Source organism: Procambarus clarkii, chromosome 89 (assembly GCF_040958095.1).
Source record: "Procambarus clarkii isolate CNS0578487 chromosome 89, FALCON_Pclarkii_2.0, whole genome shotgun sequence".
Taxonomy (NCBI): Eukaryota; Metazoa; Arthropoda; class Malacostraca; order Decapoda; family Cambaridae; genus Procambarus; species Procambarus clarkii.
Genome location: NC_091238.1, coordinates 16,614,835 through 16,642,053, shown reverse-complemented (window position 1 = coordinate 16,642,053; position 27,219 = coordinate 16,614,835). Strand labels below are relative to the sequence as shown.

The following is a 27,219-nucleotide window of genomic DNA, read 5'->3' as shown; positions in this document are numbered from 1 at the left end:
ATATAGGAATAGTTTATTACAACATACACGGCAAAGAAAACAGCTCGGAAACTAAGGAAATAAAGCTGCCGAAAAAACATTAAAGTCCATTTCAAGTTCAAGTATGTTTATTGTCGGTTCATTCATGCTAGGCTTGCAGTTACACAACTGGTCGGGGTCCGCTTACACAACTGGTTGGGTTCCGCTTACACAACTGGTCGGGGTTCGGGGTGCACAATAAACCACCACTCACTGGTTGAATAGGGGATGCTTAATGAACTATCCACCTCTGGCGGCAAAAAATCAATATATTATATAGCTTATAATAAGGTTTTATACCATGAAACCATGTATATATATATATATATATATATATATATATATATATATATATATATATATATATATATATATATATATACATAATGTGTATGTGCAGAAGTAATATTAATAAAACAATTAACATCGTGTAGTGTACTCTATGTATCAAAATATGTTACTTTGAAACCCATATCATTCATTAAAAAAAAATTGGGCTACTCTTATTACAAATTCGCTACTTTTTGGCCGTCAGCTCGCTACTTTCCCCAATTTGGATCTGGCAACCCTGATGAGGACGCCGACCTCCCAGTAGTGCGTCGATGGTTGTCTGGGGCGTACGCTCTCCCACCTGTGTGTGTGTGCTGATCACAAACCTAAATACTAATTGTGTGTTATCATTCGAAAACGAATTCATAAATTAAGAACTGGTGTTCAAGAATACGATTTAAAATTTTTGCAAGACAGTGACTATTGTGAACGAAAGTTTTGTTTTTCTCTAGGAGTTGTTTATAAGTTATTTAATAATTTTGGAATAGGGATAACGAAGACACGAATTTTGTTGTATTGATAAATGAAGTGTTAGTTAAATGTGCTGCAATTGGCCATAATTGGACGCAGACGCACGCACGCGTCCCATGATTACATTTCATGCTTTCTTTATAACAATCGACTTGAGAATGGTCCAGGACGGACCGAAACGTCGTCGTCCCTTCACTTTCTAGTGTGTGGTTTCGTCAACTTTCTTTATCATATTATCCTTTAAAGCCTAGTCTAAATTGTTCACATATTTCTGTATGTTGTTGTTTTAGATTTAGCTACTCAGGATGAAATGTCCATGTAGTGAGCTATGGTGAGCTCGTAATTGAATTCGGTTATTCGCGATAACCTTGTTACTGTGATATTTGGGTCAAAGTTTTAAATGGAGGTGGAATTTCCTCCTTAATCTGTGAAAAACTTGGAGGTATTTGAACCTGTACAATAGGTAGAGCAGTGGCAGTTTTTGTTAGTGAGTCTGCCTTTTCATAACCATCTATGTCAATGTGACTTGGTACACAATTTAGGATGATTGACAGCCCTAGATTATGGGCTTCTTTTCCTATATATGTTGGATTTCTGTGAGGAGTTGTATATTATCTCTGTGCTGACTGGATAACAATGCCTGGAGCGAAGATTTAGAGTCGGTATGATATATATATATAAGTTTGTGATTTCAGGTTTTTAGTTAAAATATACTGGACTATGATAAGGAAGTATACTTGCTGCTTGGTCAGTAAGCTACTAAGGACGTGGCCTTAATAACCCTTCAAAGGTTGATAGGCTTTAAGCCCAAAACCATAATTCGACATCAAGCACATATTTTGAAGACGTGAAATCATGTGAAATCATGAACACAAATCTTTTTACCAATTGCTAATACTGGAAGCTTAAAACAAGAGTCGAAAGTAAGGAAATTACCATATGAACAGACAGTCGAATACCAGACCTATATTTTGATGAAGTTTGCCTCACAGTGGAACGACATGGCGATTCAGTGGGAAGGTGAGGACCTGATAGTGAAGCTCTCGACCATCCTCAGGTTCTGTTGCGATCCTGCAGGAGGGGACGAGCCCCCAGGGTACCACAGGGGTTTAGTGGTGGACGAACCCCAAGCCCCCAGCGACCACGGGCCATGGGCGCACCTCTTGCTCAACCATCGTCTGGTTAGTTCTACAGTACAAAGTCATCATATTTATAATTTTGTGATTGCAGAAAATATTGTCCTGTTTGTGGGTAGAAGCTAAGAACATGTATATATTGGCCTGTATACATGTGTGATTGAAAGGTTACGATATGCATATGGGCTCTCTACATATGAAGCTGAAAGCCTACATTTATATGGACCTGTATACATGTGTGACAAAGTTTGCGATATCTATCTGGGTTTGTTTACATGTGTGACTGGAAGCAAATGATATGTGTATGGACCTGTAAACATGTTATTTATATAATTCCAATATTAGTTTTTCCATGTATCAGACTCGATGCTTTCTAATATCACTTTTTCTAGTGTTAAGCCTCCCTGATCATTATTTCTACTACAGCTATTATTATGCTACTGGTATTTTTGCTAATGCTACCATCACGACCTCGTGCAGGAAAGTCCTCGCTACACCATCCTGCCCACTATCACGGCTGTGTCTCCCTGGGACGACACCGAGCTCCACGACCAGGTCTTCGGCGGGAGTAACGCTGTAAACCACGTCATCGTACCGACCTCCGTACTGCCTTCCCTAGAAGTTACGACGCCCTCCGATCTTCAAGCTTTAATGGCTAGAGAAGCCACCATCAACGCCACCCACAGGTTCTATGATGCCCTCCGAGCTGTCCTGCACGGGGACGGCCTAGGAACCATTATTGAGCTCGGGTGAGTGGTGCAGATGGTGAAGCATGGTTATTGATGGCTTTGGGTTTAGTCCTGTATATGAGGACAGCTATAGTACGGTATTGAATTAAGATGTTTAAATTTATGCTGATCGCGTGTATTGAAGCTGTCGTTCCTGTTCATAAACTGGGCAAAACCAGGGTTTTTGAACATCTAAACAACACAAAATTTACATTTACAGAGAGATAATTTGTATTTGGTTCGATAGGCAGGAGCGGGAAGTGAAGGTGGACGCGGCGGGAATAATCACTCCTCACCTGCAGGAAGCCTCCCATCCACACCTCAGCCACAACAACGATCCACATCACAGCCCTTCCATGTCACCCCTTATCCAGGTCAGTTTCAGGTATTCCAGGACCGTACGTCATAACTAGCGAAGCTCTTGAAGCAACCTGTTCTCTCAACTTTATCTACCTCGTTTTAGGACAAAATAGACAGACCTTGATGACGTTTCAGCTCATCTGTACCTAATTGCTTTCTCTTGGGCATCTCATCACAGATGTGTTCTCCGGGTGTCATCAAATGTGAGTCATTAGGCAGTGAATTGTAACACATGTGCTCTTGCAGGTGTGCTATTACAGATGAGTTCTTGCAGTAGTGTCATTGCAGATGTGTTCTTGCAGGTGTGTGCAGCGCTGGGTGTATTGGTGGTGGTGATGGTGGTCCTATTCCACACTCATCACTTCCGTCGAGACTGTGGGACGGAGCAACGGGCTCTCCGTCGCCTTGCACAACACTACCATGTGACGCGCGACGGGGACCCAGATGATGTTGAGAGGCACGCTGACACTGACGTGACGGACGTGACGCTCTGAGGCGACAGGACGTGACACTGAAGTGTCGGTCTCAGGTGAGGAAGGTGGAACTCTGAGGTGACGGACGTGACGTTCGAAGACAGTGGTTCCCATCCAGGGATCCACAGACCTCCGTGGATCCACAATCAAAGTTCAAAATTTCTAGAAGCTCCAGGCTTTCATCCATCACTTGCAAGGTTTGAAGAACAGTTTGAGTGATTATTTTTCTCTTCCAAGCGTCAACAAATAAGTGGACCGGATACATTTCACTTAGACGTAACAAATGTAAAATTCAACATCAAATGAAGAATATCGTCTTGTTGAATTTCCGAGTGATACCTCACTGAGGTCAAATTTCATTCGGTACAAATTATCAGACTTTTGATTGCATGTGAAAACGGAGTCCCCAGAACTGGCATTCAAAGCCCTGAGATATTTAATGCCATTCTCCACTACATATTTATGTGAGGAAGCTTTCTCCAGGCTGCTTTATTTAAAATCAAAATACAGAAACAGGATGAATGTGGGACTTGATTTACAACTTAAGCTGTCTGGCATTGAACCTGAAATTCGCAATGTGGCGTCAACAAAGCAGTATCAACCATCTCGTTCAACTTGTAAGTTTTTTTTTTAATACTGTCATTTATTTAATTGCATACTAGTTACATGTGTCTGTCATTTGAGGTAAGAAACTGGGAAAACGAGTTCCCTGCTAGTTAATTAATAAAATTGTCTTGCTTGAGAACACAGTTCTTTCAAAAACTGAGGTCCGTGGGAATGGGGGAATTATCAGGGGAAAGCGCCAAGGCATTACGACTATATAGCACTTGGAAAGGGTTCAGGAAAAGTATTTGGGATGGGACGGGGAGAAGGAATGGAAAAATTCAGTAAATACAATATGTCTTTGGTAGTAAAAAGAGTGGGAAAAGCAACTCTAAGGTGACTGGCTTTAAAAATCACCAATAATTTTTTTTATTTATTTTTATTGTTACCTATTGTTTCAAAGTTACAGTTATATACATTGGTATTAAATGTTTAACTATATACGTATTTTAGAGGTTTTCTCTCCTATGGCATACACTGCCATCTGAAACAAATACATTAGGTTTTAAGTCGACTGCCCTAACCAACGTGGACAAATTAGTTTTTTTTAGGCTTTTACTGTTTACTGCTTATCTGGATTTAGCTGAATACCTCTATTTTAAACCGGGTAAATATGCTCCTGTTGTATTTATTTCTCTAGACTCGTTTATTCAGGTTTGGAACTAAAACAACTCTACAGAATGATTCCAGTAAAATTTTCAGAGAAGCATCTCGATCATGTAATATCCTAAAGGGCCTATGTTTTCTAGTTTATTTTCTATCATATGTGACTATTCACTTATACAATGCCAACCAGTACATATGCATTTTATTGTCCTCCATGGGCAAGGTTAGAGACCTGTTAGATAACCCGTATCTAACCTTGTAGCGAGTTATTGAGCACTCAACCACAACAGATAATTAAGGAGTTGCCTGCCAAGTTTTCAGAAGCTTAACATAGATCTGAAAGTCAGAATAAATGTCATGCTTTGTAAATTTAGTCATCTTGATATCTGGTCGAAAATACTGTTATTAAACAGTATTTGGTATTTGGACGGAATTGAGTTCTTATAGGTCAGGGGATACCTATGATTCAAGAATTATTATCACACAGATGACTTGTTGACAAGGCACTTAAATCCTGTTGAGGTTAGATCTTAGTTACACGAGACGTGTACAGAGTGTCGTGTGTACAGTGAGTGTCCTGTGTACAGTGAGTGTCGTGTGTACAGAGTACAGTGTGTACAATGAGTGTCGTGTGTACAGTGTGTCGTGTGTACAGTGAGTGTCGTGTGTACAATAAGTGTCGTGTGTACAATAAGTGTCGTGTGTACAAAGTGTGATCTAGGCTGAACCATGACTCCCTGATAATGCAAAACACTATTAATCTCTTAAAATTATATATTATTTCAATGTTACTGTCACAAAAAAGTTTAGGAATTTTAAGCTATGTTTGTCTTATATGCCGCAAATGTAATTTTGTGCTCTGTTTTATGTAACAATTATATAAGTAAAATACCTCTATATTTTAAATAAAGTAATCTAATCTAAATTCAGATTACTAGGCTGTAATTGTTATTGCATGGATTATTCAAGATAACTAGGCTTTATAATTATTACTGAATAAAATATTTAAGGTAATTATGCTACAATTATTAGTTACATAAAATATTTAAGATAATTAGACTTTAATTGCATAGAATATTTAAGATATTCGGCTTCTTTTTCATTATTGCACAGAATATGAAAGATTACTAGGCTGTATTGATATTATTGCATACAATATCAAAGATTATTAGGCTGTATTTTTACTATTGCAAACAACATTTATACAAAAATGTTATACCTACCCGTTAATGCACGATATAAATATCAGGCTTGTGTATGTAGTATTGCATCGGGTCTGAATAAGGCATACTCTCTAAATATATACACGATATACACACACATATATCATATACATATATGTGTATATATCACATATTCGTGACATATACACGAATATTTAAAATTCCTGTAACATTAAATGCTTTTTGAAAATAAATATTTGTATACAGTAATTTAAAAAAAAGTGTCGTCAAGAGGTGAATAAACTTCATCCAGAACATTAGGTTAAATTTCGTCCAGATGAACAGCTTGAACTTTGTCAGGATGTCATTAAACTTAGTTCAAAGCAGGTAAGATTTTTTCCAAAACAGTTGGGCAAGACTTGCCCAAAATAGGATAACCTTCGCCATGTTATGCTTGCAGCTTCTTCAGTTCCTCTTGGTCCTCTGCCTTACCAGACCTAAGAAAAAAACAAATACGTTTTGTAAAAATGTAGGCCGAGAAGTGCGTTCTGGCTACTAGGTACGACATATATATATATATATATATATATATATATATATATATATATATATATATATATATATATATATATATATATATATATATATATATAATATATATATATTTTTTTTAATATATATAAACATATTTATATATTTATATAAATATATATATATTTATTTATATTTATATATTATATTTATATTATATTTTTAATGGGGATCTTTTTTTTAATTGGAACTATTTAGATATACAGTACTGAATAGCCATGCGGGAGCGGCTGGGATATTTGGATACATGGTATGCAAAAGAGGCTACCATTTTTTAATTCAGGCCTATTAGTCACTACGTTTTTATGTCATCCTTGATGAAATTAGGCATAATGTTCTAACGTGTATCCTAATCTAATATATTACACTCTGGTATTTCTATACACAGTATACAAATCGGTTTTGACGTTCTCCACAGCGTTAATCAACAACTATGATATCACAGTTCTGATTTATTTATATAAAATATAAAAAAAAGAGATCTCTAGTTTAACTCTTCAGAGTCTCTTGAGAAAATAAATAAAGCTCATCAAGAACTCACTTCTTTTGGTTGAAAAGCCCCTCCAGGTCGCTAATGGTGTCGGGCAGTCCCATGCCTAACGTCTCCGGCAGGGGGAAGAGGGAAAATCCGGCCAGGAAAGACATCACTCCAAAAATTACCGAGGGCAGCCATGGCACTAACGGGCCCTGTGGAGACCACCGCCATGAGAGAGGGTTAGCATTGGCGTTCAGGTTTCGTTTTAGCAATTGTTTAACTCCTTCACCACTATAGTGTGTCCATGTGTCGTGTCCTTTAGAGTGTGTCCATGTGTCGTATCCTTTAGTGTGTCTTGTAAAAATTATTTGTATTTGTAGTATATGGGTGAAGCATTTAGGGCAGCCCGTCTCTATAAACACTTAGGAAGAACTCGTTAAAACAGCCTCCATCTATCTGTTAATGAATAGAAAACACTTGACTCCCAACTAATTACGTTCGAAGTATTCTAGGACAGAGCGGTTTGCTTTCTTCCTATGTTTGAATACACAGTACGTTAAAATAGTCGAACGAGTCTGGAGTTGGCACCAGCCCGGAGAAGCCTATCCTGAGTACAGGTTGCCCACGTACTGCAAATATCCTAGTTCAAACTATACAATAAATGTTTATATCTATTAATTTTAATTAACATTCGAGAAAACTTTCATTTTGGTTAGACAGAATATTGCAAACGCGTTCTTATTGTCAGCTATAGCTTGGACGAGCATAATCCAAGAATGGATTGCTTCAAGTACAATTTTTCATTACTAAAACACTGGAGCGGCGGCTGTTTTAAGGAGATTTTTCGTGTTTATGAGGACGGACTGGTAATTACCATTAGAATAAAATAGCGCTCCCAACAAAACGAAAATATTATTCCTGTATTTGTTTATAGGACGAACATGGCTTATATTGTATAGGTTAAGTAGACGCGGGACTCACAAGGAAGTCGGCGAGGTAAGGAGAGCAGGTGGCCGCGATCTGACCTGCCACGAATACCACCGCCACTCCCTGCAGGCGGACCTCCGTCGGCAGGAGTTCCGCCTCGTACACAAATACAATCATGAAGACTGCGCTGATAGCCAGCTTCCCGATCATGGCCAGCAGCATCACCAGCCACGAGATGTCTGGGGGAGGATCAATCTGTTAAAGAATCTGTGTGGAGCAAAAGGAGTTTAGCACAGACGGTTCACAACCTATTGGACACTGGTTGTGTCCTAGCACAGGGACAGAGACGTTTGGCCACGTTTCTTTACCTGATGTCTCTGCTCACCTACACGTGGGAGTTATTCAGATGTACGTTGCAGCCTGGGAAAGGTCAGTCGTTGGTTTAGGGGACCTTCTCTGACAACGGGAAGCCATATTATTGATGGGTTTAAGGCTACTTCAGGAGGGTTATTAAGGCCACCTCAATAACTTATTTACCAACCACACAATAACATTGCCCAGGATTAAAGCATCTTCTCAATGTATATACTCCGAGAAGTAGGTTACACCTTTCAATGTATATACACCGAGAAGCTGGCTACACCTTTCAATGCATATATATATATATATATATATATATATATATATATATATATATATATATATATATATATATATATATATATATATATATATATATATATATATATATTCCTTCGGAAATCATATTTATTAATGTTAGGTACTAGGGGTCAACCAGTTGTGCAGTGGTTATTTCACTCTAGAAGCATACTATTTCTTGGAAATATATTGCTTGTTAATATCTTCAACAAAACAAAATAAATATAAATCTTATATTGATAAAAGCCCTATAAATGCAAATCATCTTAGAATCTACCTGGTGGCGTGAATGCAAGAGCGAGGATGGATGCACCGCTAATGAACCAGCCGATTATTATTGGTAGCTTCCTGCCCCAGCGGGCGATGATGGGGGCAGTGACGGTGTATCCGGGCACCTCCATCAGGCCTCCGATGATGATGTAGAGGAAGGGGTCGGCGCTGTAGGTGCTGCCACTGAGGCTGAGCCCGCAGTAGACCAGGGAGCAGGTGAAGATGTTGAGGCTCTGAACCAAAGTGATGAGTCTGATCTTGGGGGTGCTGTGGGGGGGGGGGGGGGGGGGAATACACTTGTAATATTACAGGAAACTGCAAAAGACCTATTGTACCATACGAGACAGCATGAAACTTTCCAGTGGTTAAAACAACTTTAGAATCTCATCTATTATATTAATTGATAATTTGTATCATAAATCAACACTCATACTTTTAAACCATTACTTACCAAGGTTCTTTGAAGTAATCCAGGCTAGCGGCTGGGCTAACTTAAATGTCTGGTTACAAACCATTCATTATCATGAAGCCTAGTATCTTATTCAATTTGCCACGGAATTCTCCACGTGTTAATTTAAAAAGACACCCTGGGGCCAGATCCACGAAGCAGTTACGCAAGCACTTACGAACCTGTACATCTTTTCTCAATCTTTGGCGGCTTTGTTTACAATTATTAAACAGTTAATGAGCTCCGAAGCACCTGGAGGCTGTTTATTACAATAACAACATTTGACTGGGAAGTTTTCATGCTTGTAAACTGTTTAATAAATGTAACCAATGCCATCCAAGATTGAGGAAAGGTGTACAGGTTCGTAAGTACTTGCGTAACTGCTCTGTGAATCTGGCCCCTGGTACATATATCCCCCATGGGGTTAATATCCATATACACCCTTTATTTCGAGTAAAAGGTTTTTTATTATTTTTTTTAAGGTTTGAGTTAGTGTATGCAACGTATGTATTAATAAATAGAAATAAGATGATGTTTTGTAGTAATTTTAATAATAACTGGAAAATGTTGTACCTGAGGAGAACTGGTGTAGTGAAGGAAAACCATCTCTTCCCCTCGGCCTCTCCCTTGAGCTTCCCAGGAGACTTAGTCTTGCCCATCTCAGCCTGTTGAAGGACATGATTATTAATTCGTTTTGTCTGGGAAGCTTTGTATCAAGGTCCCCTAAGGTTGAACTGACCCTTCCCAAGATGAAACTACAACAGTTGAATAATTCTCGGGAACAGGCTTTAGGCGAATGGAAATGTGCTTAACCCTTTCTGTCCTGCCCGGGAATCGAATCTAAGATCCCCGATTGTGAGTTGAGAACACAGTCAACTGTACTACGAGACACAAATAAGCCAACTACAGCTGGGCTGACCATCGCTATAAACGGGGGTTCAGTATTATGGAATTCTTTACATCAGTTGATGTTAGTGGAGTGAATACCTCAGCCTGTATGTCAGTCATCATGATGAGTAGTTCGTCTTCCGGTGGCAGGCTGGAGTGGTTGAGTCTGGCAGCCCTCTGTAAGGCTTGTAAAGCCTGCTTGTGGCGCCCTCGGACGATCAACCACCTCGGGGACTCATTCAGGAGGCTAGCGGCGGGAGACAACGGGTATTAATAACTAAATCACAACAATCTTGAACAAATACGAAGTCTTTACCCACCAAGATGAGACTGATGTACTAATAACTAATATTACATAATTACATTTCTGACTGGAGTGAACAAGTGTACAGAATTGCAAATCAAACGCTATTAGACATAAATTGAAAAACTAAATCCTAATATTCATACACAACTAAACTATGACGTAGGCTGCAGACAATAGAGCAAGATATAACCACTCCCAGTGAGCAGGAGTCCCGGATATTGGCTGTAAATAGCAGGCGAGGATGATTTAGTTGTCTGAGCGCCAACTTACCGTCAAGAGTCTTCTGTAGCTCGTAACTCAATCTTGAGGGTTTAGTATATGGTTGAAGTTAAAGTGACGAGGTTTTAGAATGACTGACTTAGATTAAGCCACCTCAAGAGGTGGCACGGGCATGAATAGTCCGTAAATTCGAGGTCTTAGGCATATCATGGAATACATACACCGAGCGGTGTACACCGCATTTCTGACATAGGTGTATATATACACCGGCATTTCATAATTTAACACTTTACGGGCTATTCATGCCCGTGCCACCTCTTGTGTGTGACTTAATCTTTATCAATCAATCAATAATTTAATAGTTCACTCCTGCTGACATCATTGCTAAATCCAGTATATGGTATCGTATTATGGCCGAAACTGTGTGTAATTATTGTGGTTTTATATAAAACACAGTTACTGTACCTACAATTAAACCACTTTAACTTGTCTCTATATAGTATTATTGTTGTTATTATTATTATTATTATTATTATTATTATTATTATTATTATTTTTCAAAGCCGAGGAGTTGCTCTTTCATATTTTGCGGTGCGTTTCATGCGTAAACAACAGCGCCATCTATATAAACAAGACAACAGACGCCCGCCACGCTTGATAGTCTCATCATGTAACTGCAGAATGTATTCTTCTACATTAACCGGGCCGACATCCTCAAGTATAATGGTTTGGTGTCCACCTCCGTCAGTCATCTCACACATACACAAACAAAACATACAAAGGCAAGTCATTCGTGTTATTTTTTTATTTAGAGTAGACGACCCATTTTGGGTCGGATGTGTCATGGCTAATTATCGAGGTATAATTGCAGGTGGTAACAATTGATAGTGTTAGGTGACATTAATTGTTGGTGTCAGGTGGTAATAATTGATGGTGTCAGGTGGTGACAATTGATAGTGTCAGGTGATAATAATTTATGGTGTCGGGTGATAATAATTGATGGTGTCAGGTAGTAACAATTGATGGTGTCAATTGGTAACTATTGACGGTGTCAAGTGGTAACAATGGACGCTGTCAGATAATATATTTAATTCAAATTAACATAGCTGAGCTTGATTTCAACACCATAAGGAAACTGACATAGAAAACATTTGTGATGTACAATATGGCATTCTGCCTGATGATACACATACTGTATTGAGATGCAATATTCCTATTTTCAAGGTCAAAAAGCTGGTGCAGTGTTACACATATTATTTTGGGCTTATAGGAGGTGTGGATTGACAAGCGGATTGACACTACAAGGAGTACTTACAAAAGTATTGGTACTGCAAGGTATACTTACAAGAGGACTGGCACCACAAGTAACAGGGGGAAGGAGGCGACGGCCTGCAGGTACCTCCAGTCTCTGATGCAGTAAGCTAGGGCACCCCAGGCCATCATGCCCAGTGCCCAAGGGAAGCCCAGCAGCACCCCAACCGCTGACCTGTGCTTCACCTCGCACACCTCCATCGCTGTCAAGGAAACATTCACGTAAATGCCAACTAGGATTTGACGAAGGTGGGGTTTGAAGAGGGCAATACATTCATAGTACATAGACAGTACATTGGCTTTTGAATTTGAAAATGTAAATTTTCTGACTGTTTCGTCTCCAAGATTTGGTGATCCCAGTGATGTCTGGATTCTCAACCTTAGTGTATCCACACGATTCATTTAATTTAATAGGCTTCTGGCGTTTGTTTAGAAGCACTTTATACTTCATATACTCAGGCGAGGGGGCTGAGAGATTGTTCCTGCATTGTGTACGAAAATTATTCCATACATTGTCCCCATGGTTTTGTACCCGCCTGCCGTTGGAGATGTAAGTTCTGCCTCACTGAGGGAAGGACAACATGCTCTCCTCCCTCTGCTATTTTGAACACGCTCGAGAAAGTGAGGTACTGTCCTGTTTTCTGTTTTGGATCCTCTGGTAGGTTAGGATAAGGGCACTTTATATTGACCGTTTTCTTGACGTTAGGAAACCTTAGGAGGACGGGCTGAGGGAAGATGTAAATGATGTTATACCCAGACCTTTTGGGTTTCATGTATTTCTGAGTAGCTTCCTCAGTTCTCAAGATTTGTGATGGTGAATGAATATATGCCTGAGCAATATAGAATGAAATTAATGTCACTTAACCAGATCCAAGAGAAGGTGTACCAGTTTGATACAAAAACAGTACCAATATTTAAAATAAGCAACGGATACTCTCTTCTCTCATGTATATTTTATTTGATCTCATTCAAATAACCAGATAACGAAACATACCATAATTCAAATTTACTTCTAAGAAAAACTTTTTGAAGTTTTGAAGAATTTTCAAAAGAAAAAGATTTTTTTAAGAATTTTCGAGTATACATTTCCTAGCTGATTTAAAATTTGGGGAAACACGTAAGGTTAAGTTTAATTTCTAGTTTATTGAGAAGACCATTCTGAAGCAATTACTGGTAATATTTAAGAGACCTAAATAAGATTATCACATACAAATTTTATTTAGATTCTGATTAGTTACATAAATATTGTTTAATAATTATGTTATCTTGTTTGACTGATAGCAGTTGTCTAATGTCACTTAGATAGCGAGGGATAATTACATCAGGAAGTATAATGCACTTCTCGGTGTATATACACTGGGGAGGGTATACTAAAGTATACTTGTTTGTTGATCAGTAAGCTATTGTGGTGGCCTTAATAACCCTCTAGAGATTGATAGGCCTTTAAATCCAACACCAGACCAAATACCTACGTAACAGACACCCAGTGTCAACCAGCCAACAGTTGACCCAGTGTCACCCAGCCAACAGTTGACCCAGTGTCACCCAGCCAACAGCAGCTCAGTGTCACCCAGCCAACAGCTGCTCAGTGTCACCCAGCCAACAGCTGTTCAGTGTCACCCAGCCAACAGCTGGCCAGTACTACCCATATGAGCCACAAGGTGAAGGCGAGTGCTACTCACAGAGCATGTAAAGTGTAGCGGTCGAGAGAGAGCCCATGACGAAGCGGAGAGCGAGGATGAGTTCGAACACGGTGATGAAGCAGATGGCGACGCAGGTCACGGCGTAGAGTCCCATAGTCGCCACTACCACCACCTTCCGCCCGTACCTAGAGCAAGCCTCATTAGCCGCAGAAAGTGGGAATTTTGGCGTGTTTACACTCACTCTCACACTCTCACACTCTCACTCTCTCACTCTCTCACTCTCACTCTCACTCTCACTCTCACTCTCACTCTCTCACTCTCTCACTCTCTCACTCTCTCACTCTCTCACTCTCACTCTCACACTCTCACTCTCACACTCTCACTCTCACTCTCACACTCTCACACTCTCACTCTCACACTCTCACTCTCACACTCTCACTCTCACACTCTCACTCTCACACTCTCACTCTCACACTCTCACTCTCACACTCTCACTCTCACACTCTCACTCTCACACTCTCACTCTCACACTCTCACTCTCACACTCTCACTCTCACACTCTCACTCTCACACTCTCACTCTCACACTCTCACTCTCACACTCTCACTCTCACACTCTCACTCTCACACTCTCACTCTCACACTCTCACTCTCACACTCTCACTCTCACACTCTCACTCTCACACTCTCACTCTCACTCTCACTCTCACTCTCACTCTCTCTCTCTCTCTCTCTCTCTCTCTCTCTCTCTCTCTCTCTCTCTCTTTGGGGCCGTACTTATCAACTATGAGCCCATCCGTATCATTTATAAAGTCCAATTTATCAATTACGAGGTCGTATCTATTCACTATGGGTCCGTACTTATCAGGGTACAGCCATACTTACCCCGCTATGGCCGTACATATCAATATTGGACCGTACTTTTCAGTATGGGGCCGTATTTATCAACTACGACGTCGTACATATCAACTACGATGCCGTACTAATTTGTTATGCGGCCGTACTTATCAACTCTTAGGTCGTAATTATGAATTACGATGTCGTACTTATCAGCTATGTAGCCACTGATGAGGGAGCTGAAGATGGTAGAGAACATGTAGATGCTCTGGTAGGTAGCTCGTAGGTAGTCCTTGCCACACACCAGACCGAACTGTAAGACACACAGTAACACCCCTGTAAGGCACGGTGCGTCAATGCAACAAACTGCAGAACAAACTGAAATAATAAATCTACAAGTGGCCATTTGAGTTTAACTTGAGCCAGTGCAAGGCAATAAAGCTTCATGCTGGGAGAAGAATCGTAGAACCATTGATAATGACATTGGGTCTGATATCACACCGAACCTGTTTCCTGAGCCAACATTCAACAGATAAAATCACTGCTTGTACAAGGTGGCCAACATGAGAACTGCTTTCAGAAATCTGAAGAAGCACTCATCCAGAACCTTGTATACCACATATGTCAGACCAATTCTAGAATATGCGGCGCCAACATGGCATCCTTATATTATTAAACACAACTATAATCTAGAGACAGTTCAAAGACATGTTATCAGACTTAAGAGTCAACCCAAGAGGATACAAAAGTCTTACAAATCGTAACTGACATCTTCACTTATAAGATGAAGATTACACTTCACTTCATGTGTAAATCAGACAAATCCTCGCCCACATCAGAAGCAGAACATTATAATCTATTTATATCAATAAAACAGGACTTCAGTTTGTCAGTCCGCGGTTGGAGGCTAGCACCTAGCCTCACACAACTTTATATGGTGATGATGTGTCTGTAGGGAGTCGGGGGTCGACCCCGCCCCAATAGGATTGGAAACTATCAGGAGAGAGCCCCAAGCCATTACGACTATACAGCACTAAGGAAGGGATCAGCATAACAGTGACACTTCTGGATGTTACACCACCAAACACCACATTCACCCCCAAACATCTACCACCTCCGGGCTATTCATGCCCGTGCCACCTCTTGTGGCTTAAACTTCAACAACAACAACAAACAGGATAACTATTAGATGGAACGGGGGAGGGAGGAAGGAACGGTGCCCAACCACTTGTGGACGGTCGGGGATTGAACGCCGACCTGCATGAAGCCAGACCGTCGCTCTACCGTCCAGCCCACTTGGCTGGGCGTCGGAGGTGGTACAGAAGGTGTACCTCAGAGGTGAAGGTGGTACTGAAGGTGTACCTCAGAGGTGAGGGTGGTACTGAAGGTGTACCTCAGAGGTGAGGGTGCTGGAGAAGACGGATGTATCGAAGTCCCACTCGGTGCATGGCTCCTCCTCCAGCGCCCCCGAGGACGACCTGTTGACCGTGTAGCTGCAGGAGTCTCTGCCGGGGGGGAAGAGGAGTCAGCTGGTCGACAACGGCTTCAGCCAGGAGGGGGGGGGGGAGGAACAGGAGGGAAGAGTGGTACAAGTGCCAGCTAGGAGACCCTCCAGTAGTCAGATGGGAGTCTACACTACATTAGTCAGATATGAGTGAGTCTACCATACAGAAGTCAGTTGTGTCTACCATATAGGAGTTAGGTGTGGGCCTGCCGTGCAAGAGTCATGTGTGAGTCTACCATATAATACTGAGATACGAGTCTGTAACGCGGAATGGGGTTTGACTCGGCTACGTCATAAGCGGCCAACGACCTAGTTACTCCATCCTACTCAACATGACGTCAGTTTCTAATGCCGGTATATGAACCCTGATCTTGACTTTACTAAACCTGTTAACCCAACCTAAGGTCTAAACCAGATTGGTTATTACAACAATTTCAGTATTATTGAATACAATATTAAATTTAACTTGAATTTCTCCACATTACTGGGTTACCAAGATGGAGTTTTTGGGGTAGAGGGTGGGGGGGGGGAGGTGAGACGAGCCTCTGCTGGCGACCTGACTTTGGTCGGCCGAGCGGACAGCACACTGGACTTGTGATCCTGTGGTTCCGGGTTCGATCCCGGGCGCCGGAGAGAAACAATGGGCAGAGTTTCTTTCACCCTATGCCCCTGTTACCTAGCAGTAAAATAGGTACCTGGGTGTTAGTCAACTGTCACGGGCTGCTTCCTGGGGATGGAGGCCTGGTCGAGGACCGGGCCGCGGGGACACTAAAGCCCCGAAATCATCTCAAGATAGGTCGAAGATGCCAAATTTACCCTAGTCATCTACCCTCGAACGAAAGAGATTTGATTCTTTACTCATAAATGAAGTTAAATTCATCTACGTACTTGACAAAAGAGGTTATTAATTACAGTTACTTTAATACCTGAATTTCTCAGAAGTGATACTTTAAATACAAGGATCAAATATTATCACCTCAAATTAAGAAATTAGATCACGGTGATGAATCCATTGGAACCTCTCGGCCAGGACTCACCGAATATATACGAAACATGTACATCTTTTCAACAATCTTGACGGCACTTATTAAATAGTTATTGATCAAGTTCAAGTATGTTTATTGAGACAAGACAATACATCTCCAAGGGATAGAGTAGCTTAGGCTATTTTTGCCTTAGGCTATTTCTGCCTTAGGCTATTTCTATCTTAGGCTATTTCTGCTTTAGTCTATTTCTGCCTTAGGCTATTTCTGCTTTAGGCTATTTCTGCCTTAGGCTATTTCTGCCTTAGGCTATTTCTGCCTTAGGCTATTTCTGCTTTAGGCTATTTCTGCCTTAGGCTATTTCTGCCCTAGGCTATTTCTGCCTTAGGCTATTTCTGCCTTAGGCTATTTCTGCCTTAGGCTATTTCTGCTTTAGGCTATTTCTGCCTTAGGCTATTTCTGCCTTAGGCTATTTCTGCCTTAGGCTATTTCTGCCTTAGGCTATTTCTGCCCTAGGCTATTTCTGCCCTAGGCTATTTCTGCCCTAGGCTATTTCTGCCTTAGGCTATTTCTGCCTTAGGCTATTTCTGCCTTAGGCTATTTCTGCCCTAGGCTATTTCTGCCCTAGGCTATTTCTGCCCTAGGCTATTTCTGCCTTAGGCTATTTCTGCCTTAGGCTATTTCTGCCTTAGGCTATTTCTGCTTTAGGCTATTTCTGCTTTAGGCTATTTCTGCCCTAGGCTATTTCTGCCTTAGGCTATTTCTGCCTTAGGCTATTTCTGCCTTAGGCTATTTCTGCCTTAGGCTATTTCTGCCTTAGGCTATTTCTGCCTTAGGCTATTGATCTCCGATGCGCTCTGAGGCTCTCTATAACAATAATAAACCTTGGATTGTGCAGTTTCTAAGCTCGTAAACTGCTTAATTGCCGCAATTAATTAAACAATCAATTAAATCAATTAATTAAACAAACTGCCGCTCTGATTAAGATAAGATGTAAAGGTTTCGTAAGGGGGGTTGCGTCAATGATCCTGGTTACAGTGAAGGGCGAGTGAGGCTAGAGGATGTGGAGGCACCTACTGGGCCACCTGGAGGAGGAGCTGGTCGTCTCCTTGAGGTGGTCGGCAGGTGAAGTTGAGCGCTGGCGCCAGGAACACTCCGTTGAAGGTCTGCGCTGGCAGTATCAGGTACCCTGGTTGGTGGTTGTGGTAGTGTTGGTGGTTGTGGTAGTGGTAGTGGTTGTGGTAGTGGTTGTGGTAGTGTTGGTGGTTGTGGGAGTAGTAGTATTAATGGTTGTGGGAGTGTTGGTGGTGGTGATGATTAGTTGTGGTGGTTGTGGTTGTGTTGGTGGTTGTGGTAGTGTTGGTGGTTGTGGGAGTGTTGGTGGTTGTGGCAGTGGTAGTGTTGGTGGTTGTGGGAGTGTTGGTGGTTGTGGCAGTGGTAGTGTTGGTGGTTGTGAGAGTAGTAGTATTGATGGTTGTGGGAGTGTTGGTGGTGGTGATGATTAGTTGTGGTGGTTGTGGTAGTGTTGGTGGTTGTGGTAGTGTTGGTGGTTGTGGGAGTGTTGGTGGTTGTGGCAGTGGTAGTGTTGGTGGTTGTGGGAGTGTTGGTGGTTGTGGTAGTGTTGGTGGTTGTGGGAGTGTTGGTGGTTGTGGCAGTGGTAGTGTTGGTGGTTGTGGGAGTGTTGGTGGTTGTGGTAGTGTTGGTGGTTGTGGGAGTGTTGGTGGTTGTGGTAGTGTTGGTGGTTGTGGGAGTGTTGGTGGTTGTGGTAGTGTTGGTGGTTGTGGGAGTGTTGGTGGTTGTGGTAGTGTTGGTGGTTGTGGGAGTGTTGGTGGTTGTGGTAGTGTTGGTGGTTGTGGGAGTGTTGGTGGTTGTGGTAGTGTTGGTGGTTGTGGGAGTGTTGGTGGTTGTGGTAGTGTTGGTGGTTGTGGGAGTGTTGGTGGTTGTGGTAGTGTTGGTGGTTGTGGGAGTGTTGGTGGTTGTGGTAGTGTTGGTGGTTGTGGGAGTGTTGGTGGTTGTGGTAGTGTTGGTGGTTGTGGGAGTGTTGGTGGTTGTGGCAGTGGTAGTGTTGGTGGTTGTGGGAGTGTTGGTGGTTGTGGTAGTGTTGGTGGTTGTGGGAGTGTTGGTGGTTGTGGTAGTGTTGGTGGTTGTGGGAGTGTTGGTGGTTGTGGTAGTGTTGGTGGTTGTGGGAGTATTGGTGGTTGTGGCAGTGGTAGTGTTGGTGGTTGTGGGAGTGTTGGTGGTTGTGGTAGTGTTGGTGGTTGTGGGAGTATTGGTGGTTGTGGGAGTATTGGTGGTTGTGGCAGTGGTAGTGTTGGTGGTTGTGGGAGTGTTGGTGGTTGTGGTAGTGTTGGTGGTTGTGGGAGTATTGGTGGTTGTGGGAGTGGTAGTATTGATGGTTGTGGGAGTGTTGGTGGTGGTGATGATTAGTTGTGGTGGTTGTGGTAGTGTTGGTGGTTGTGGGAGTGGTAGTGTTGGTGGTTGTGGGAGTGGTAGTGTTGGTGGTTGTGGGAGTGTTGGTGGTGGTGATGATTAGTTGTGGTGGTTGTGGTAGTGTTGGTGGTTGTGGGAGTGGTAGTATTGATGGTTGTGGGAGTGTTGGTGGTGGTGATGATTAGTTGTGGTGGTTGTGGTAGTGTTGGTGGTTGTGGGAGTGGTAGTGTTGGTGGTGGTGATGGTAGTGGTAGTGTTGGTGGTTGCGGGAGTGGTAGTGTTGGTGGTGGTGATGGTAGTGGTAGTGTTAGTAGCGGGTAGGTTTGCGGTGATACAGAAACATAAATTTCATTAGTTTTATAACAGTAATGTGACAGCAAGTCCAATATTAATATAAATATATATTATTTAAACATAAAACATTTGAACACATGTTCAATATAAATCTATGAACATGTGTGTGTGGACATTAATGTTTAGATGGTTCATTCTCTAACGGCCTTGGCGGCCATTTTACAATATGGCCGCCAGAAGTTTGTTTTGGTTTACTGACATGATGAGCATATCCACTCAGGCCCAGACAGGATTGACAGACACATAGGTCTAAAAATGTGCAACTTTTTAGACCTACTTTTTTAGACTCACAACCCATATTTAGACCCACAACAACAACAAATCCCTTATGATTTGGATAAAACAATTTGCATAATTAGGCTAATTTGGACAGTAAAACAAAGGATAAGGCTGAGAATGGAGAGTGGGTGACAGAGTAAGGGGTGAAGATGAGTATGAGGCAGTGTAAGGGGTGAAGATGAGTATGAGGCAGTGTAAGGCTAAAGATAGTGAGTATGAGGCTGGTTAAAGCTGTAAGGCTGGAAGTGACGTGTATGAGGCAAGGTAAGGTTGAAGATGATGAGTATGAGGCACAGATTAAAGCTGAAGGTGAGGAGAGAGGAGGGGTAACTAACACAGAAGATGACACATGTACTGGCTCTTCCATTACGGGCTACTCATCCCCGTGCCACCTCTTGGGTGGCTTAAGCGATCGGATATTACCGTAGAGACCGTGGGAGAGAACTCACAGTAGCAGGCGCTGAGGAAGTACATCATGTTCCACCTCCCGGTGCCCAGGCGGGTCAGGAGGACGTCGAACTTGCTCGTCATCTTGCTGTTGGACTCACACGCTGGTGGAGGGACTCACGCTGACGGAGGGACTCACGCTGACGGAGGGACTCACGCTGACGGAGGAAGTCACACGCAGACAGAGGGACTCACGCTGGTGGAGGAAGTCACACGCAGACCGGAGGAAGTCATACAGCTGACGAAGGCAACTACGGGAGTTGGAGAGGGAAAAAAAAGATTTAGAGCGAATATAATTCCAGCACTATCTCCAGAGGCACACATAGTCAGGGTTACATCGGCGGCACATGAGACGCTGGCAAACATTAAATCATTTAGAAACCTAAACTAGGGCTCTTTGAAGGCACTTTACACAGCCTTTGTTAGACCAATGTTGGAATATGCAGCACCGACCTGGCCTCCGTACTTTGAGAAGCAAAAAGCAAAAACTGAAAATACAAAGATTTGTAACAAGATTAGTGCCAGCTTGGATTCCTAGAATTTCATATTCATCAAGAACTGCAAATAAACCACTTTCAAAGATTCTTAACATTATTTGGGCAAAGTGCTTTGAAAATGGTGTTATCCCTGGCATGCTTAAAAAGATGGCGCCTCTTCACAAAGAAGGTAATTAAGGAGAAGCAAAACAACTTGAGCTCAATAGCATTAACTTCACACATCATAAAAGTCTTTGAAAGAGTTCCCTAGAAGCAAGATCACCAAACACCATGGCATCACAGCGTCTACATAACTATGGACAACATGGGTTCAGAGCAGGGCACACCTACCTCTCACGGTTGCTGGAGCACTATGATGTAGCCTTAGCTACCATGGAAGATAAGCACCTGAGGCCATGGAAGCACCTAAGTTTGTTTGTCTTACCTTGAGAGAAGGAGTGGGCGGACATGTATGATCCATGTCCACTTGGGTTATCCTGGTCTTGTGGGATACCACTTGGGTTATCCTGGTTTTGTGGGATACCACTTGGGTTATCCTGGTCTTGTGGGATACCACTTGGGTTATCCTGGTTTTGTGGGACACCACTTGGGTTGTCCTGGTCTTGTGGGACACCACTTGGGTTATCCTGGTCTTGTGGGATACCACTTGGGTTATCCTGGTCTTGTGGGACACCACTTGGGTTATCCTGGTCTTGAGAGACACACCACTTGGGTTATCCTAGTCTTGAGAGACAAAACAGTGTAAGCATCTTCCTGTTGACACAAATTAAGATATATATATATATATATATATGTGTGTGTGTATATCACGAAAATAAACACGTGATCAAGAATGTGACAATGTCAGATCACGGAGGAAAATGAAACAGGAATTTCCTTAAGTACTTTCGTATACTGTGATGCTGTGATGCTGTCTTCGGGCGGGCCACGAGGGCAAACAACCTCACAAACTAGACAGCAACCAGATAAAAAGATGCAGGAGTAAAGATGCTCCTGAAATCGTTTAACAGCGAATCCTCCCGCCCGCCGTCCTCACTACCTGTCTTGACCGAGTAAACAGCAGCCATATTAATATGGGTATACACGCACACGCCCCAAACTGCGTCTCTGTCACCGTGAGAGGAACATTGAAGCTCGGTTAGACCAGGAGACATCCGTGGATGTATTCCTGAAGCTTCTCATACGCAGTTCTAAGCCATTTTCTTTTCGAAGTTCTAAGTAATTCCAACGGAATTCTAAGTAACTCCTCTGCGGTTTATTTAAACGCATAAGTAAGTTCTTTTGGAGGGTTAACTAGCCTACTCTGAGCGATGTGCCCATCGTCACCCCTGGGGAGATCATTGTCACCCTGGGAGATTACTTCATTTGATAATTACAGCCTAGCCTAAGCTAATACATAACACTATATACGATTCTAACAAGCAGAAAATAAGCCTTGTGTAACATCTTATGTACAATTGTTTTGTGTACACAGGTGGGTACAGGAGTAGACATTTTTTATTTATTTATATACAAGAAAGTACATTGAGGGTTAACAGAGAACATAGAAATTAAGTTAATTTTACATTCTTGTAAAGCCACTAGCAAGCATAGCGTTTCGACATTGACTCCTTCTTGCAGGCTTAGAGCTTATTTAAAGACACACCTTACGTGTTTACCTTGGATCACCACCAGTCGATCGGTTTACAACCAGGTGTTGTCTATTCAGCTGGATTTATGTTAACTTAGAATGTACTCCATGATAATATTGGTGAATGATGTCACCTGAGGATAACACCAGCAGTACCAATGCTGAGATGAGCAAATAATTCATCAATGATAAGCCTATACTCTTACCCTAACAATTTCATTTAAATTTATGTTTGTTTTAGAAAGGAAGTAATTTTGTACTGTTTAAACCTTTTGTTCTTTATTATATTTTATTATATATAAAAAATGTGGGGTACTGTTTAATTAGACTTATGGAGGTTATCTGATATTGATACCTTGACCAGAGAGTAATCTATACAAGGTTGTGATAATCAGAACACAACCTTACCTAATTGATTAGCGTCAACGTTAATTAGTCAATATTTGGCTTATACTTCTGGCCACCAACTGACAGCGTGAAGCGCTTAAGCGGTGTAATAACGAATATATTTCCCTCTCAACTATAAATTAATTTAATTTTTTTTTTGGAGGGGGGGATTGTGCATAGATAGGACTAGATAAGGTTATGTAAGGTGCCTTGGTTATGTTCATTTGTGGAGTGATTACAGCTGACTCTTAGGCCATGCTCGTTCAAGTTGCGGATGACCCCAAAGTTTTGTTCAGGAATTTTACAGCCAGTCCTCATCAATAAACGCCAAATGCTCGTTAATCAATCGGCCAAACGCCCTGTTTACCGATCCCACGATCGTCGTCGCCCCTAAATCAACACAACAATGCCCTGTTTATGAATGATAAACGGTTTACACACGACTCACAACTGATGACGTTCAAACATTTCTCGAACAGTGCTTCGCTGACGAGCTCTATTCGAACCACAACGTTGTAAATGCTTTACCCACGTACAATACAAATAATTGTCAACAAAACCTGCACTCTTAACCTAACCTACGCCTAAATATGCACAAATATCCTAAATATATAACAATATTAATTTATATTTGAGAAAATTCCTATGTTAAATTACCAAATAAAACTGATGAATGCAGTTTCAGTTGGAATCGGCTGCTGGATGGAATGAACATAGCCTGACGACGGGATGGTAAATGACGTAAAAGAACACGCTGGTAAAGGAGACTAGGAAGCAAAGATTTACCATGTTGTGTATACTGAAGTTACCCAGGTCACGTGACATCCCTCAGCAGGAACAATCAATTGTGTGAATAATAATGGCAATAACAGTGGCAGCCACTCCTTGCCCTGTGTCCACTCCTGGGGGAACACCTGTGTAGCCAGGGGTATCATACGTGTGTGTGGTGAGGTATTGATACATATGGGGTGAGGTTATGATACATGTTAGATCAATTAAGTTAGTTAGATTAGATACATTTAATATGTGGTGAGACAATAAAATAGATACATTAATATGTGGTGAGACAATAAAATAGATACATTAATATGTGGCGAAACAATAAAATAGATACATTAATATGTGGTGAGACAATAAAATAGATGCATTAATATGTGGTGAGACAATAAAATAGATACATTAATATGTGGCGAAACAATAAAATAGATGCATTAATATGTGGCGAAACAATAAAATAGATGCATTAATATGTGGTGAGACAATAAAATAGATACATTAATATGTGGTGAAACAATAAAATAGATACATTAATATGTGGTGAAACAATAAAATAGATACATTATTTAGAAACATTAAAATAGATACTTTAATTAGATACATTAAAATGGGTACATTAATTAGATGACACTTAATGAAGAAAGACATACATTTGAAGTAAATAAAATTTAAGATAACGGTAAGACCCAAAAATATGAGAAAATCAGTATGAGACATGAGGAGGATTCGAACCCGAACACAATGTTTTTGAGTTTGTTATCTATGTGAACACCAAGGAACCTCCCACCTGCTTTGTTCTTAATTTATATATTTTTTTTAATTCATAGATTAATTTCTTGGACTTGTTACCAAACAATATGTAAAACATTTGGTCGATGTTTTATCGTGGTCTGTTGTATCATCAGTTATTATATCAGAGGTTCATGTAGAGGTTATATTAGTTCATACAAGGTCAAGGGCACAACCTAAGTTGTTTCCTGGCAAGTTGTTACGTGCCATTACTGGCAGTTGTTTCAGTAATTCTGGTGGATTTATTTATCACGGGCAATAATACACAATTGAGGAAGTGGGGCGCTAGGCTGGCGTAAGTCACGATTGAAATATCCAGTAAATATTAGATGATTTTTGTTAAGTTTGTTACTTTTAAGTTTCTAAGATTAGAGTTGAAATCAAATACATCAGTGTCAGGAATTCTGTAGATTGTTCCTAAAGTTAAGTTCGTGTTTAAGCTCTTCATTTTGAACTGGGAAAATATATACTCTCCACAATTGTTTTTAGTTTTGATAACTTTTGAACACAACAGCTCCTTCTGGTAATGAATTGCTGTACCACCACCTCTCTGCTTAGATCTACTGTAGTAGATAGCTGAATAATTGGGGAATATTATATAGTTTGGTCGTTAGAAAGAACTTTTTTCAGTGTCAGAGTAGTTAACAGATGGAATTCACTAGGAGGTGATGTGGTGGAGGCTGACTCCATACACAGTTTCAAATGTAGATATGATAGAGCCCAGTAGGCTCAGGAATCTATACACCAGTTGATTGACAGTTGAGAAGCGGGACCAAAGAGCCAGAGCTCAACCCCCGCAAGCACAACTAGGTGAGTACACACTGGTAGTTACCGTCGGAGATCACATCTGTATGTTTCTGGTTCTTATTCTTGTCTTGAAACAAAGTAAGTTGGATAGCCTAAGTTGCTGAGGCAGCCAAAGCCTCATGTGTTGTGAATTCTTCCAGGGAGAAGCAATTTAATGCACCAGGTACGTGTAGAGATAAGCGAGAGATTATCTAAGTCAAATATAAACTACTTAAAGAGCTCATGTCTATTATTTAGACCGCCAGAGGGTACCGTGGCCTGAACCATACCCAACCCGTTCTAACAGTACTTCATCGTATTGTGACGTATAGTTCCCCTAAGGCTAGAAACTGATGTACTCAAAATGGTCGCGAACTTGATGTGATGTCCCGTTTTGTTGTTTGTGGGTTTTCGGGTAGGTTAGGTTCGGGCACTTTAGAGCAAATAATATATATATATATATATATATATATATATATATATATATATATATATATATATATATATATATATATATATACACACACACACAGATACTACAGGACGACCTGGATAAACTGGATGAATGGTCTAGAAAATGGCTACTGAAGTTCAACTCAGGAACGTGTAAAGTAATGAATTAGCCGAAGGAAGCTGAAAGCCGAACACAAGGAACCATCTGGGAGGTGAAATCCTGCAGGAGACAAATAGAGAGAAAGATCTGGGGGTTGATATCACAGCGAACCTGTCCCCAGAGGCCCACATCAAAAGGACATCACCAGCGGCATATGCTGGACTGGTCAACATAAGAACTGCCTTTAGAAACTTGTGTAAGGAATCGTTCAGGACCTTGTATAGCAGCTATGTCAGACCAATCCTGGAGTATGCAGCCCCAGCCTGGAGTCCATACCTAGTTAAACACAAGACAAAGTTAGAGAAGATTCAGCGGTATGCCTCCAGACTCGTCCCGGAACTGAGAGGTATGTGCTACGAGAAAAGGCTAAAGGAGCTGAACCTCACGTCCCTGGAAGACAGAAGAGTAAGGGGAGACATGATAACCACCTACAAAATTCTCAGGGGAATTGACAGGGTGGACAAAGACAAACTGTTTAGCACGGGTCGGACACGAACAAGGGGACACAGGTGGAAACTGAGTACCCAAATGAGCCACAGAGACATTAGAAAGAATTTTTCAGTGTCAGAGTAGTTAACAAATGGAATACACTAGGCAGTGATGTGGTGGAGGCTGACTCCATACACAGTTTCAAGTGTAGATATGATAGAGCCCAGTAGCTCAGGAATCTGTACACCTGTTGATTGACAGTTGAGAGGCGGGACCAAAGAGCCAAAGCTCAACCCCCGCAAGCACAACTAGGTGAGTACACACTAACTATAGAGGCATCACTCACTTGAGGAAGAGTGGCACCGTGAGTGGCTAGGGCCAGCTGGGGACGGAGGAGAGTGGGCGATGATCGTTCTGGATCGTGTCTGAGGCACCACTACCGTCCACCACCACCACTACGACACCCCACCTGTGTCCCCATCACTACACCTACACCCACCAACCCCAACCTACCTGGACCCCACCACACACCACTGCACCTATACCCAGCCCACCTGTGTATCACCGTGTGTCATCGCACACCACTACTCCTGCACCCACCTCACTTGTGTTCCATCCCACACTACACATTACACCATATCACCACCCGAAAATAAGTCATAATCAACCTATAAGTGTCACAGGGCAAGCTTGACTGCCAGGTTGAATGAGCGAGGAACCTACCTTGCTAATCGGTGACCTTAATGCCAAACACCCACACTCTCCCGCTAGCTGTTAACAACACAATAGTAGTGGACGGAAATCTTGCTCTTGAGTTGGAGAAAATTAACACATCAGTCCGGGTTATTGGG

At 41.6% G+C, this 27,219-nt stretch overlaps 2 protein-coding genes across 10 annotated transcripts; one reads left to right on the top strand and one right to left on the bottom strand.

Moving 5' to 3' along the window:
- Nucleotides 1–616: 616 nt before the first annotated feature.
- LOC123773339 (uncharacterized) lies at nucleotides 617–4,917 on the top strand. Of its 3 annotated transcripts, none has more exons than XM_045766994.2 (5): nucleotides 617–687; nucleotides 1,515–2,000; nucleotides 2,436–2,704; nucleotides 2,931–3,057; nucleotides 3,346–4,917. In XM_045766994.2, exons 2-5 carry the CDS (start codon nucleotides 1,794–1,796, stop codon nucleotides 3,535–3,537), a joined length of 795 nt encoding a protein of 264 aa, XP_045622950.1. In that variant the 5' UTR covers nucleotides 617–687; nucleotides 1,515–1,793; the 3' UTR covers nucleotides 3,538–4,917. The 3 variants fall into 3 exon arrangements, with proteins under 3 accessions (XP_045622950.1, XP_069174180.1, XP_069174181.1); XM_069318079.1 differs by having other exon boundaries at nucleotides 618–655; XM_069318080.1 differs by having other exon boundaries at nucleotides 619–651.
- LOC123773338 (organic cation transporter protein) lies at nucleotides 4,480–27,219 on the bottom strand. Of its 7 annotated transcripts, none has more exons than XM_045766990.2 (14): nucleotides 27,092–27,202; nucleotides 21,382–21,710; nucleotides 20,463–20,711; nucleotides 18,028–18,139; nucleotides 15,857–15,968; nucleotides 14,673–14,776; nucleotides 13,667–13,812; nucleotides 12,019–12,187; nucleotides 10,247–10,394; nucleotides 9,833–9,924; nucleotides 8,819–9,078; nucleotides 7,936–8,120; nucleotides 7,021–7,166; nucleotides 4,480–6,385 (listed from the first exon to the last, which is right to left on the bottom strand). In XM_045766990.2, the coding sequence occupies exons 3-14, from the start codon at nucleotides 20,542–20,544 to the stop codon at nucleotides 6,337–6,339; spliced, it is 1,605 nt and encodes a 534-aa protein (XP_045622946.1). In that variant the 5' UTR covers nucleotides 20,545–20,711; nucleotides 21,382–21,710; nucleotides 27,092–27,202; the 3' UTR covers nucleotides 4,480–6,336. The 7 variants fall into 7 exon arrangements, with proteins under 7 accessions (XP_045622946.1, XP_045622948.1, XP_045622945.1 ...); XM_045766992.2 differs by having other exon boundaries at nucleotides 21,382–21,680; XM_045766989.2 differs by lacking the exon at nucleotides 27,092–27,202 and adding an exon at nucleotides 26,715–26,826.